This window comes from Chrysemys picta, chromosome 4, assembly GCF_011386835.1.
Source record: "Chrysemys picta bellii isolate R12L10 chromosome 4, ASM1138683v2, whole genome shotgun sequence".
In the NCBI taxonomy this organism is placed as follows: domain Eukaryota; kingdom Metazoa; phylum Chordata; order Testudines; family Emydidae; genus Chrysemys; species Chrysemys picta.
The window spans coordinates 1,145,578-1,157,124 of NC_088794.1; the positions used below are offsets into that span (position 1 = coordinate 1,145,578).

At 69.4% G+C, this 11,547-nt stretch overlaps 2 protein-coding genes across 5 annotated transcripts; both read left to right on the forward strand.

The window, feature by feature from the left end:
- Positions 1 to 747: 747 nt before the first annotated feature.
- LOC101939076 (calcium-binding protein 5) lies at positions 748 to 4,317 on the forward strand. Of its 2 annotated transcripts, XM_065591036.1 has the most exons (6): positions 748 to 1,837; positions 2,095 to 2,125; positions 2,540 to 2,683; positions 3,031 to 3,140; positions 3,371 to 3,518; positions 3,832 to 4,317. In XM_065591036.1, the coding sequence occupies exons 1-6, from the start codon at positions 1,775 to 1,777 to the stop codon at positions 3,855 to 3,857; spliced, it is 522 nt and encodes a 173-aa protein (XP_065447108.1). In that variant the 5' UTR covers positions 748 to 1,774; the 3' UTR covers positions 3,858 to 4,317. The 2 variants fall into 2 exon arrangements, with proteins under 2 accessions (XP_065447108.1, XP_065447107.1); XM_065591035.1 differs by having other exon boundaries at positions 3,371 to 4,317.
- A 2,859-nt stretch (positions 4,318 to 7,176) lies between these two features.
- Positions 7,177 to 11,184, forward strand: LOC122173327 (clathrin heavy chain 2-like). Of its 3 annotated transcripts, XM_042847619.2 has the most exons (8): positions 7,177 to 7,361; positions 7,590 to 7,815; positions 8,658 to 8,807; positions 9,223 to 9,341; positions 9,440 to 9,607; positions 10,024 to 10,137; positions 10,264 to 10,437; positions 10,582 to 11,181. In XM_042847619.2, the coding sequence occupies exons 1-8, from the start codon at positions 7,323 to 7,325 to the stop codon at positions 10,759 to 10,761; spliced, it is 1,170 nt and encodes a 389-aa protein (XP_042703553.2). In that variant the 5' UTR covers positions 7,177 to 7,322; the 3' UTR covers positions 10,762 to 11,181. The 3 variants fall into 3 exon arrangements, with proteins under 3 accessions (XP_042703553.2, XP_065447102.1, XP_065447101.1); XM_065591030.1 differs by lacking the exon at positions 8,658 to 8,807 and having other exon boundaries at positions 10,582 to 11,184; XM_065591029.1 differs by lacking the exon at positions 10,024 to 10,137 and having other exon boundaries at positions 10,582 to 11,183.
- The last annotated feature ends 363 nt before the right edge of the window (positions 11,185 to 11,547 follow it).

The following is an 11,547-nucleotide window of genomic DNA, read 5'->3' on the forward strand; positions in this document are numbered from 1 at the left end:
CTGGGAGGTAATTAACTCTTTCTGGCCCTGTCACCTTCCAATGAGATATTAGATCACACTCATAATGTCACACTCCCCCAAAATCCCCAACCTCAATTGTCCCCCCACTCTGAGCCCCCCGGCTGGGCAGTCAGGTGGACAGGACATCTGAGTTCCTGGTCTTGTCCTCCTGCCCCATTGTCCACATGCAGCCCGGGGGAAGCCACCTGCCATGGAGACAGGCAGGAAACCCATTGGCCGAGAGTGGGTTCTCCCTTGGGCCCCTCCCACCAGGGTGATGTGCAGAGACAGCCTGGGCACCGCCCCAAAGGACAAACTGGGGCCACGGGGCTAAGTCTGTCCCATTCGCGCCCCCCACCCTGTGTGATAACCAGAGCAAGACACCTGCTGAGAGGCTCAGTGAGAATCCAGAACGATACCACACAAGAACCCAAATCAAGGAGAGAAGAAGCAGGCTGCTCCCTGTGTCAGGGAGAGACAAAGCAGGCTGCTCCCCGCGGCAAAGGGCTTCACTCACCCCCTGGCTCTAGGCTGGCTACCCCACTGACTCTCCACACTGACAAACTGCCCCCAAAAGGCCCCGTCTCCACTGCACCCTGCAGCCAGCTCAGCTCTGTGGGGGGAGAACGGGGGGAGGCTGGACTAACTTACAGCATTAAAGGCTGCACTGGGTGAGCTGCATTCACACTAGCAGCACTTTGCTGTATTGGGGGGCCGGGGGGATCAGGCGGTGGGAGCCTTGCGGGGGGGAGTTTTCTTAAGGTAGAATTGACAAAGCAGGGTCTCACAGGGTAGAATAGTGGGGGGGCTAAGGGACACCCCCATATCTCGGGGGACTCTGGGCAAGCAGAGGGGGATTCTGCCCCCACCCTCTGACTGAAGCCCCCAGTGGAGGGGGAGCTGAGCTGGGTTTTCTGGGGTCTCTTGCAACTCCCACCGTAACAGAGGGGGGCCATCCCATATCACCCAGCAGAGAGGGGCCCCTGCCCTAGAGGAAGGGCTTCACCCCCACCCCCACCCCATGGGGGGAATCTCCTGTAACGGACACCGGTGATATCCCATAAGAGACCCCAGCCCCACCCCATGCCCCACGATGGGATTGAACCCCAGAATGGGGTCCTACACCCCACAATTCCCCCCTGCAAAGCTTGCCATCCCATAATACCCCCAGCCCCATATGCTCAGTGCCCCAGAGATGGGTGTTAGCCCTCCCTCCACAACCGGGTTCTGGGAACCAAGGTTCCTGCGTCCCAAAATTTCCACCTTAAAAGCTTTGGAGGGGACACCCCATGAGACCCCCTGCCCCACCTTTGCAGGGGGGCTGAGCTGCAGGGAGCGCCCCGTGGGGGTCACAAAGGGGATGTGAACCCAGGACCCTAATCAGAGACATGGCACTGAGCCCTCTGCATCTGAACCCAGGCATCCTGGCTCCCAGCCCCCCTGCTCCAACCACCAGCCCACACTCCTCTCCCAGAGCTGGGGAGAGAACCCAGGAGTCCTGGCTCCCAGCCCCCCCTGCTCTAACCCCCCAGCCCCGACTCCCCTCCCAGAGCCAGGGAGTGAACCCAGGCGTCCGGGCTCCCAGCCCCTGTGCCAGCCAGCAGATGTTGGCCAGGCGGGTTTATCCAGCAGCTGCCCTGGTCAGGATGGCGACAGGTCGCGGGGGTGAGGATAATCCCCTGACGTGGGAGCGACTATAAACCCCCCCACCCAGCCTGGCACGGCCGCCTCCTCCTCCAGCCACGGCTCTGGCTCCGGGGCAGCCGCCGGCACCATGCAGAACGCCCTGGGGCCCGCCTGCATCTTCCTGCGCAAGGGCATCGCCGAGAAGCATGGGGTGAGACGCCTGGTTCTGCGAGGGGAGCGGGGGCTGGGAGCCCGGATGCCTGGGTTCTCTCCCGGCTCTGGGAGAGGAGTGGGGGCTGGTGGGTTAGAGCAGGGGGGGCTGGGAGCCAGGACTCCTGGGTTCTCTCCCGGCTCTGGGAGGGGAGGGGGCTGGTGGGTTAGAGCCGGGGCGGGGCTGGGAGTCCGGACACCTGGGTTCTCTCCCCAGCAGGACCGCACTGGGTCCCTGAGTGTGTCTCTTTATTGCAGCACCGGGAGCTGGGAGCCGATGAAATCGAAGGTAAGAAGCCCACAGGAGGGGAGTGGGATCTAGTGATTAAAGCAGGGAAGGAGGGGTGGGGCTGGGAGCCCGGACGCCTGGGTTCTCGTTGCAGCCCAAAGGAGAGAGGGGTCTAGTAGGTTGGTGCAGGAGCCCCCAGTACTAGCCCCACCCCCAGGAGGGCTGTGGGGGAACACAGGTGCTGCAGGTAGGGAGGGGGCCCAGCAGTCCTGGGTTCCCCCCGGGGGGGAGCTCAGCCCGGACGGCAGGGGGGGCCCAGCCCGGTGGGGGGGGATCAGCAAGGTGGGGGGGGGCCCAGCCCGGCAGGGGGGCTCAGCCCAGCAGGGGGGGCCCAGCCCAGCGGGGTGGGGGGCTCAGCATGACTGCAGGGGGCCCAGCCCGGTGTGGAGGGCTCAGCCCGGCGGTTCCCGGCAGAGCTGCGCGAGGCCTTCGCGGAGTTCGACAAGGACAAGGACGGGCTGATCGGCTGCAAGGACCTGGGCAACCTGATGCGCACCATGGGCTACATGCCCACCGAGATGGAGCTCATCGAGCTCTCGCAGCAGATCAACATGAACCGTGAGCCGGGGCTTCACGGGGTGACCGGGGGGGCTCCTAGCGGGGGGGTGCTTGGGAAGGGATGGGGCTCCTGGCAGGGCGGTGCTCGGGAAGGGACGGGGCTCCTGGCAGGGCGGTGCCCGGGAGGGGACGGGGCTCCTAGCAGGGGGGTGCCTGGGAGGGGACAGGGCTCCTAGCAGGGGGGTGCCCGGGAGGGGACGGGGCTCCTGGCAGGGGGGTGCCTGGGAGGGGGCGGGGCTCCTGGCAGGGCGGTGCCCGGGAAGGGGCGGGGCTCCTGGCAGGGGGGTGCCCAGGGGAGTGGGGCTCCTAGCAGGGGACCCCCGGCTGACCCCCACCTCCCATTGCAGTGGGGGGCCGGGTGGATTTCGAAGACTTCGTGGAGCTGATGACACCCAAGCTGCTGGCCGAGACGGCCGGTATGATCGGGCTGCAGGAGATGAGGGACGCCTTCAAGGAGGTGAGGGAGAGAGAACCCAGGCGTCCGGGCTCCTAGCCCCCCCCGGCCCTAACCCCCCTCCCCTCCCAGAGCCAGGAGAGAACCCAGGAGTCCGTGCTCCCAGCCCCTGGCTCTAACCCCCCTCCCAGGGCTGGGAGAGAACCCAAGTGTCTGGGCTCTCAGCCCCCTCTCAGAGCCAGGGAGCGAACCCAGGAGTCCTGACGGCTGCCCCCTCCCCCCCCCCCCCGCAGTTTGACACCAACGGGGATGGGGAGATCACGCTGGACGAGCTGCAGCTGGCCATGCAGCGCCTCATGGGCGAGCGGCTCACCCCCCGCGAAATCAGCGACGTGGTCAAGGAGGCCGACATCAACGGGGACGGGACCGTCGACTTCGAGGGTACGTGGGACGCCCTGGGGGATTGTGGGTAACGTGCCGCTCGGCCAGAGCCCACACGGGTCACGCCCCATGGCCCTGGCAAGGGATTGTGGGTAACGCGCCGCTCGGCCAGAGCCCACACGGGTCACGCCCCACGGCCCTGGCAAGGGATTGTGGGCCGGTGTTGGTGGACCATGGCCTGCCAGCTCTAAGAGGGGATTGTGGGTAAGGCACACTTGGTGTGAGTGGCGCAGGGCTTCTGGGGGCTGGGATCCCCTGGTGGGGTGGCTCCGTGGGGCTGGGATCGGTACTAATGGGGGTCTTTCCCCTGTAGAGTTTGTGAAGATGATGTCACGCTGAGGGGGCCGAGCCCCGCCAAGATCAGAGACTGACCTTGGAGGGGGGGGTCGAGCCCAACTGGCTGTCAAGACACCACCACGAGTGACTCCCAAATTGCTGCGTCCTGCCCCCCCACCTCCCTGCCAACTACCCCCAGAGTCCCCAATGCCTTCCCCAGCCCCCTCCCACAGCCTTCCCCCACACCATGTCCCCCCAGACCTCCACCGCCCCCAGCACTCACTCACCTCCCCCTCCACTCCCCACGGTCCTTCCTTTCCTGTCCCCCCCGCCCCATGGTTCTCTGGATCCCACCGTCCCCCCAGGTCTCCTCCCCGGACCCCTCCACCACAGACACGCAGCCCTTGTGTGCAATAAAAGCCGTGTGCTGAACCCAGGCGTCCGAGGGAGGCTTTCTTGGCCAGGGGATCACGGTTACAACGCGGCAGCGGGGGCTGGGGGGAGGCCGAGCCGAGCGCAGGGTGAAGGGCTTAGAGTCAATAATCACAGCCCGCGGGGACAACATATGGATGGGAATAACCGGCTTAGCATGGGTGGCTGGGGGGGCAAGGCAGGGCACGGCTGGGCTGGCAGGGGCTGCAGGTCGGGAGTGAGGGGCAGCGGCAGAGCTGGGGGGGCAGGGGGCTGCGGGTCGGGAGTGAGGGGCAGCGGCAGGGCTGGGGGGGCAGGGCTGGGCTAGCAGGGGCTGCGGGTCGGGAGTGAGGGGCACCGGCAGAGCTGGGGGGGCAGGGCTGGGCTAGCAGGAGCTGCGGGTCGGGAGTGAGGGGCATCGACAGAGCTGGGGGGGGGCAGGGCTGGGCTAGCAGGGGCTGCGGGTCGGGAGTGAGGGGCATCGACAGAGCTGGGGGGGGCAGGGCTGGGCTAGCAGGGGCTGCGGGTCGGGAGTGAGGGGCATCGACAGAGCTGGGGGGGGGCAGGGCTGGGCTAGCAGGGGCTGCGGGTCGGGAGTGAGGGGCATCGACAGAGCTGGGGGGGGCAGGTCCGGGCTGGCAGGGGCTGCAGGTCGGGAGTGAGGGGCATCGACAGAGCTGCGGGGGGGCAGGGCTGGGCTGGCAGGGGCTGCGGGTCGGGAGTGAGGGGCACCGGCAGAGCTGGGGGGGGGGGCAGGGCTGGGCTGGCAGGGGCTGCGGGTTGGGAATGAGGGGCACCGGCAGAGCTGCGGGGGGGCAGGGCTGGGCTAGCAGGGGCTGCGGATCGGGAGTGAGGGGCACCGGCAGAGCTGCGGGGGGGCAGGGCTGGGCTAGCAGGGGCTGCGGGTCGGGAGTGAGGGGCACCGGCAGGGCTGGGGGGGGGCAGGGCTGGGCTAGCAGGGGCTGCGGGTCGGGAGTGAGGGGCATCAACAGAGCTGGGGGGGCAGGGCTGGGCTGGCAGGGGCTGCGGGTCGGGAGTGAGGGGCACCAGCAGAGCTGGGGGGGGGCAGGGCTGGGCTGGCAGGGGCTGCGGGTCGGGAGTGAGGGGCATCGACACAGCTGGGGGGGGCAGGGCTGGGCTGGCAGGGGCTGCGGGTCGGGAGTGAGGGGCACCAGCATGGCAGCCCGTCCCCCTGTCCTCCCCAGGCACAGCTGTCTGTCATTAGGGGCTGAGATTAAATTGCGGCTTCAGCTCCAATCCTGGGAGTTTTTAATCCGGAAATATCGTTAAATGAAACGAGCAGCCGAGCCGGATAATCCCCCCGGCGCCCTGGGATTGCTCCAGCACCTGGGTGTCCTGGGGCTGAGATCGGGGGTGGGGGAGTCCGTGGGTCTGTGGCACTGCAGGGAGATGGACGTACCCGCAGCCCCCCGCCAGCCCAGCCCTGCGGTGCCCCTCACTTCCGACCCGCAGCCCCTGCCAGCCCTGGGCCCCTCCCCAGCTCTCTACCACTCCCTCCCCCTTCAGTTCCTGCTCCCTGGCTCTACACCCCAGCGCTCGGCTGTGTACAGACACATCCTGCTCTCATGGGAGGGGCTGAGACCCTGCGCCCCAAACAACGGGACCCCCGATCTCGCTCACCGCGGGTCTGTGCCGTGCCCGGCCCGATGGGCCCCGATCTCGCTCCCCGCGGGTCTGCGCCACGCCCGGCCCGATGGGCCCCGATCTCGCTCCCCGCGGGTCTGCGCCACGCCCGGCCCGATGGGCCCCGATCTCGCTCCCCGCGGGTCTGCGCCACGCCCGGCCCGATGGGCCCCGATCTCGCTCCCCGCGGGTCTGCGCCACGCCCGGCCCGATGGGCCCCGATCTCGCTCCCTGCAGGTCTGTGCCGTGCCCGGCCCGATGGGCCCCGATCTCGCTCCCTGCGGGTCTGTGCCGTGCCTGGCCCGATGGGCCCCGATCTCGCTCCCCACGGGTCTGCGCCACGCCCGGCCCGATGGGCCCCGATCTCGCTCCCCACGGGTCTGCGCCACGCCCGGCCCGATGGGCCCCGATCTCGCTCCCTGCGGGTCTGTGCCGTGCCTGGCCCGATGGGCCCCGATCTCGCTCCCCACGGGTCTGCGCCACGCCCGGCCCGATGGGCCCCGATCTCGCTCCCTGCGGGTCTGTGCCGTGCCTGGCCCGATGGGCCCCGATCTCGCCCCCCACGGGTCTGCGCCACGCCCGGCCCGATGGGCCCCGATCTCGCTCCCCACGGGTCTGCGCCACGCCCGGCCCGATGGGCCCCGATCTCGCTCCCTGCGGGTCTGCGCCACGCCCGGCCTGATGGGCCCCGATCTTGCTCCCTGCGGGTCTGCGCCGCGCCCGGCCCGACAGGCCCCGATCTCGCTCCATCCCCACTGCTGTGAGCAGTGGGACCCACTGCCCTGCGGCGGAGTTAAGGCCCTTGGGCTGAGGGGTCAGTTCACACCAGGGCCCCGGCCGGGCTGCTGGCTCACATACAGGCCCCGATCCCTGGAGCTCTCACACTCGCTGGGCCTGTTCCCCGATGCAGACCGCGGAGGCTGGGACCCTGCCAGAGCAGGTGGCACGTAGGGGAGTGGGGGCCCCGTACACCGTGTGTGCCCCACTGAGAGTCCTGGAGAGAAGTGGGGGGAAGGGCTGGGAAGGAACCCCAGTGCAGGGGGAAGGGGAGTCATAGTCTGTGACTCAGGACTCCTGGGTTCTCTCATGCATCTGAGAGGGATGTGGGGTTTAGTGGTTTAGAGCAGGGGGGCTGGGAGCCAGGACTCCTGGGTTCTCTTGCGGCTCTGGGAGGGGCGTGGGGGCTGGTGGGGTAGAGCCAGGACTCCTGGGTCCCAAGCTGCTCTCTGTGATGTTGTCAGAGGGTGGGCTCCACCCGTTCGTTAGCGCTGATTGCACCAGGGTGTGGCCAGGCAGTGCCGGGGGGAGGGGATATATCAGACCCCTGTGGAGGCCCAGTAGGGAGCTAGTGAGCAGGGGGAGGGGGTTTCCCTGGGGTAGGGCTTTGGGGTGCAGTGTGTCTTGCACAGCTGGGTGCCTGGGGCCTCCCCAGGGGTGAGCTCCCTGCCCCCAGGCTGACCTGCCCCCTCAGCCATGGGCGAGTCCCCCGTGCGAGTGGAGGTGCTGACCCAGGTAAAGGGAAGGGGGCTCTGGGGTGTCATGGTGGAGGGCTTTGGGAGGTGACTTGTGTTGGGGAAGGTGGGGGAGTGGTGATCCCTGAGGGAAGAGTGTCTGGAGAAGGGGGGACCCTGGGCTGGGGGACCCCTGGAGATGCACAGCTGTGTTGGGGGCAGAAAGGCTCTGGACTGTGGGGGGGATGACCTAAGTGCTGGTGTCCCTCTAACCCCTCTCTCCCCCCAGCTGCAGCACCACGGCATCCCCTCAGAGCAGATCACCTACCCTCGCGTCACCCTCTCCGCGCCCTGGCGGCTCTGTGTCCGGCATGGCCTCCCCGAGGACCCTGCTGGGGCCCGAGTCACCCTGCTCGACCTGCGTGAGCCCCACGGCCCAGCCACCCACAGCTGGCCCCTGCACCAGGCCCAGGGTGCGCTGGCCCACCCCAGCCAGCCCCTGCTGGCCCTACGAGGTATGGGGGTCTCATGGGTACGAGGAGGGGGGCAGCAGGGGCCAGACTCCCAGGCCAGGGAACAGGGTGGGAGGTGTTCTGGGCTGACTGGTAATAGCATCAACTCTCCATAGAGGCCCCGGCCTGACCCTGAGACCCATGGCCACACTGCACCCCAATGGGGATCCTCACCTCCCCCATGGCTCAGTTGACCCGTCTCTGCCCCCAATGGGCCATGTGGCTGGGCCCCGGGGTGCTGACTCGTCTCTGCCCGCAGCGGGCTGTGTGGCCATGGGACCAGGCTGGGCCCCGGGGCGCTGACTCGTCTCTGCCCACAGCGGGCTGTGTGGCCGGGCCGGGCCCCGGGGCGCTGACTCGTCTCTGCCCGCAGCGGGCTGTGTGGCCATGGGACCAGGCCGGGCCCCGGGGCGCTGACTCGTCTCTGCCCGCAGCGGGCTGTGTGGCCGGGCCGGGCCCCGGGGCGCTGACTCGTCTCTGCCCGCAGCGGGCTGTGTGGCCATGGGACCAGGCCGGGCCCCGGGGCGCTGACTCGTCTCTGCCCGCAGCGGGCTGTGTGGCCGGGCCGGGCCCCGGGGCGCTGACTCGTCTCTGCCCGCAGCGGGCTGTGTGGCCATGGGACCGGGCCGGGCCCCAGGGCGCTGACTCGTCTCTGCCCGCAGCGGGCTGTGTGGCCATGGGACCAGGCCGGGCCCCGGGGCGCTGACTCGTCTCTGCCCGCAGCGGGCTGTGTGGCCATGGGACCAGGCCGGGCCCCGGGGCGCTGACTCGTCTCTGCCCGCAGCGGGCTGTGTGGCCATGGGACCAGGCCGGGCCCCGGGGCGCTGACTCGTCTCTGCCCGCAGCGGGCTGTGTGGCACAGGTGTTCGATGTGGCGCAGCGCTGCCTACGCTGGCAGTGGACCTTTGCCCACCCCCTGGAGTTCTGGGCCTGGCTGGAGCCCAACACGCTGGCGCTGGTGACGGAGGAGGAGGTGTTCCACTGGGCCCTCAGCCGTGAGCATGCCACAGGCCACCCCCGTCGGGGAGCTGACAGGCGCCCTGGGAGGAGGGTGGGCTGGTCAATGGGGGGCTAGCCTGGGGGTCCTGTGGAGCAGGACTGGTTGGCATGGGGGGGGTCCGGCAGGGGGTTCTGTGGGGAGCAGGGCTGGTCAGCGGGGTGGGGTTTGGGCAGGGGATGCTGTGGGGAGGGGGGTTGGTTGGCAGGGGGCAGGCAGGGGCTGTCGGGGGGGTGGCCGGTTGGCGTGGGGTGGAGTCAGGCAGGGGGTGTTGTGTGGGGGGGGGACTGGTCGGCGTGGGGCGGAGTCGGGCAAGGAGTGCCGTGGGAGGTGGCCGGTCAGCGTGGGGCAGGGGGTGCCGTGAGGGGCGGTCGCTAAGCTCCTAACTCTAGTCTGTACCCCCCGGCCGGCAGGACCAAAGCCGCGGCGTCAGTTCTGGCGCCATGAGCAGCTGTGGCGCACGGAGGTGGTGGGATACCAGCAGGACGCCAGCGGGCTCTGGCTGGCGCTGTCCACGCTGGGCCTGGACCAGGTAAGGACACCCCTCCCCCCCCCCCCCCCCCCCCCCCGCCAGCTGCCCCCAGAATCCCAGGGGCCCCTCTGCCCGGCTGACCCCGTGTCTCTCCCCAGAAGGGCCAGGTGGTGGGGCTGACCCAGCTGTACTGGCGGGGGGGGCGGCTCTCCCAGGTCATCGAGGCCCAGGCGGTGGCGCTGCCCCGGCACAGCTTCTCCAGGAACCCCCACCCCTCCTCCGCCTTGCTGGCCGCCGTCCGGCACGGGGCAGAGCGCTACGGGCAGGTGTGTGACTGGGGGGGGCTGGCTCCCGGCGGGTTGTGGGTAGTGCCTGGGGTGGGCAGGAGTGGAGGGGGGCTGGCTCCCGGAGGGTTGTGGGTAGTGCCTGGGGTGGGCGGGAGAGGAAAGGCAGGGCAGGTGGGGGCTGGCTCCCAGAGGGTTGTGGGTAGTGCCTGGGGTGGGCGGGAGGGGAAAGGCAGGACAGGTGGGGGCTGGCTCCTGGCGGGTTGTGGGTAGTGCCTGGGGTGGGCGGGAGAGGAAAGGCAGGGCAGGTGGGGGCTGGCTCCCAGAGGGTTGTGGGTAGTGCCTGGGGTGGGCGTGGAGGTAGCAGAGGGCAGTGCCAGGGTGGGGGGCAGGCAGGTGGCAGATGGGGGCTGGGGAAGGGCTGTACCCGTCTGACCACCCCCCCCCCTCTCTCTCAGTTCCACGTGGTGGAGCTGGGCCCGCACCAGCCAGGCAACGCTGCCCTGCTCAGTGCCCGCGCCAGCCTGGCCTTCAAGGGTGCCCGGCCCGGGGACTTCCCCAGCGCCGTGCAGGTGAGCCGGGAGCAGGGTGTGTGGTGGGTCCCTGGGGGAGATGAGGGGGGTTGCTGGGGGTGCCTGCCAGCAGCGTGGGGCTATCTGGGCGTGCGTGACCCAGCCCCTCTCCTCCCCTCCCCACAGTTCGCCCCACGGCTGGGCCTGGCCCTGGTGCTCACCAAGCACGCCCTGCTCTTCCTGGCCGACGTGGAGACCGCCCAGCCCCTGCACCGCGTCCAGCTGGCCTGGGACATCGTCTTCACCACGGTGCCCGACCCCCCCCGCCACGGCCTGGTGGGGGTGTGCCGCAGCGGCAAGGTGAGCCGGGGGGCAGCCTGCCGACGGGGAGGGATGCCCTGCTGGGAGGCTGGGCTAGGGGCACGGGTGGGGAGGGGAGAGCCCTGGGCAGCTCCAGCCCTGCACCCCTGACAGCCCCTCTCTCCTTCCCTGCCCCCTCTGCAGGTGCTGTCGGTCTCGCTGGGCCTGGACCCCCTCCTGCAGCTGCTGTCGCACCGCCCTGCCAGTCTCTATCTCACCCAGCGCCTGCTGCAGCTGGTGGGGCGGGTGCCGCGCCCCGGGGCCAGCCCAGACCCCAAGCCGGGGGGCTGGGGAGCAGGCAGGGCTGGGGGGCTCTGTCACTAGGGTAACTTGTACCGGGGGGGTGGGAGGTCTCTGGCGCTGAGGTGAAAGCAGGGACTGGCCTGAGTCTCCTGCAGCCCCAGGGGCTGGGAAGGGGAGGAGTCGGCCTGAGGTTCCCATCAGTGGGGGGGGGGGGTAGGAGACCCTCTCTGCAGCTCTCCTGTCACTGACTGGGGGGGGCACCCCAGCTGCAATGTCCTGTGTCCTCCTGGGTTTTACAATAAATGAAAGAAGCTGGAGCCCTGGGCTGGGGCTGGCATCCGGCATCCAGCTGTGTGGGTCTCTGCCTGGGAGCCCTGGGGCAGGGATGTGTCTCTGGCTGGGAGCCGGGAGCAGGGGGCTCTGGTTAGATGCCAGTGGGGAGGGGATGTGTCTCTGCCTGGGAGCCCGGAGCAGAGGGCTGTGGTTAGATGATGGGGGGGGGGGGGGGGGGGGGGCTGAGGGAGGATGTCTCTGGCTGGGAGCCGGGAGCTCTGGTTAGATGCCGGGGGGGGGGGGGGGGAATGTGTCTCTGGCTCGGAGTCAGGAGCAGGGGGCTCTGGTTAGATGCCGGGGGGCGGGGGAGGGGGGGGGGGGAGATGTATCTCTGGCTGGGAGCAGGGGGCTCTGGTTAGATGCCGGGGGGGGGGGGAATGTGTCTCTGGCTCGGAGTCAGGAGCAGGGGGCTCTGGTTAGATGCCGGGGGGCGGGGGGGGGGGGAGATGTATCTCTGGCTGGGAGCAGGGGGCTCTGGTTAGATGCCGGGGAGGGTGGGGGCGTGTTGCCGTCTCACTGTGCACAGCCCCCAGC

Bases quoted from the DNA above. Each gene is read 5' to 3' on its own strand.
- LOC122173327 (XM_042847619.2), top strand. From the start codon at position 7,323: ATGGGCGAGTCCCCCGTGCGAGTGGAGGTGCTGACCCAG. The intron at 9,342-9,439 runs GTAAGGACACCC...GTCTCTCCCCAG, and splicing joins CCACGCTGGGCCTGGACCAG to AAGGGCCAGGTGGTGGGGCT. The intron at 10,138-10,263 runs GTGAGCCGGGAG...CCCTCCCCACAG, and splicing joins ACTTCCCCAGCGCCGTGCAG to TTCGCCCCACGGCTGGGCCT.
- LOC101939076 (XM_065591035.1), top strand. From the start codon at position 1,775: ATGCAGAACGCCCTGGGGCCCGCCTGCATCTTCCTGCGCAAGGGCATC. The intron at 1,838-2,094 runs GTGAGACGCCTG...TCTTTATTGCAG, and splicing joins GCATCGCCGAGAAGCATGGG to CACCGGGAGCTGGGAGCCGA. The intron at 2,684-3,030 runs GTGAGCCGGGGC...CTCCCATTGCAG, and splicing joins GCAGCAGATCAACATGAACC to TGGGGGGCCGGGTGGATTTC.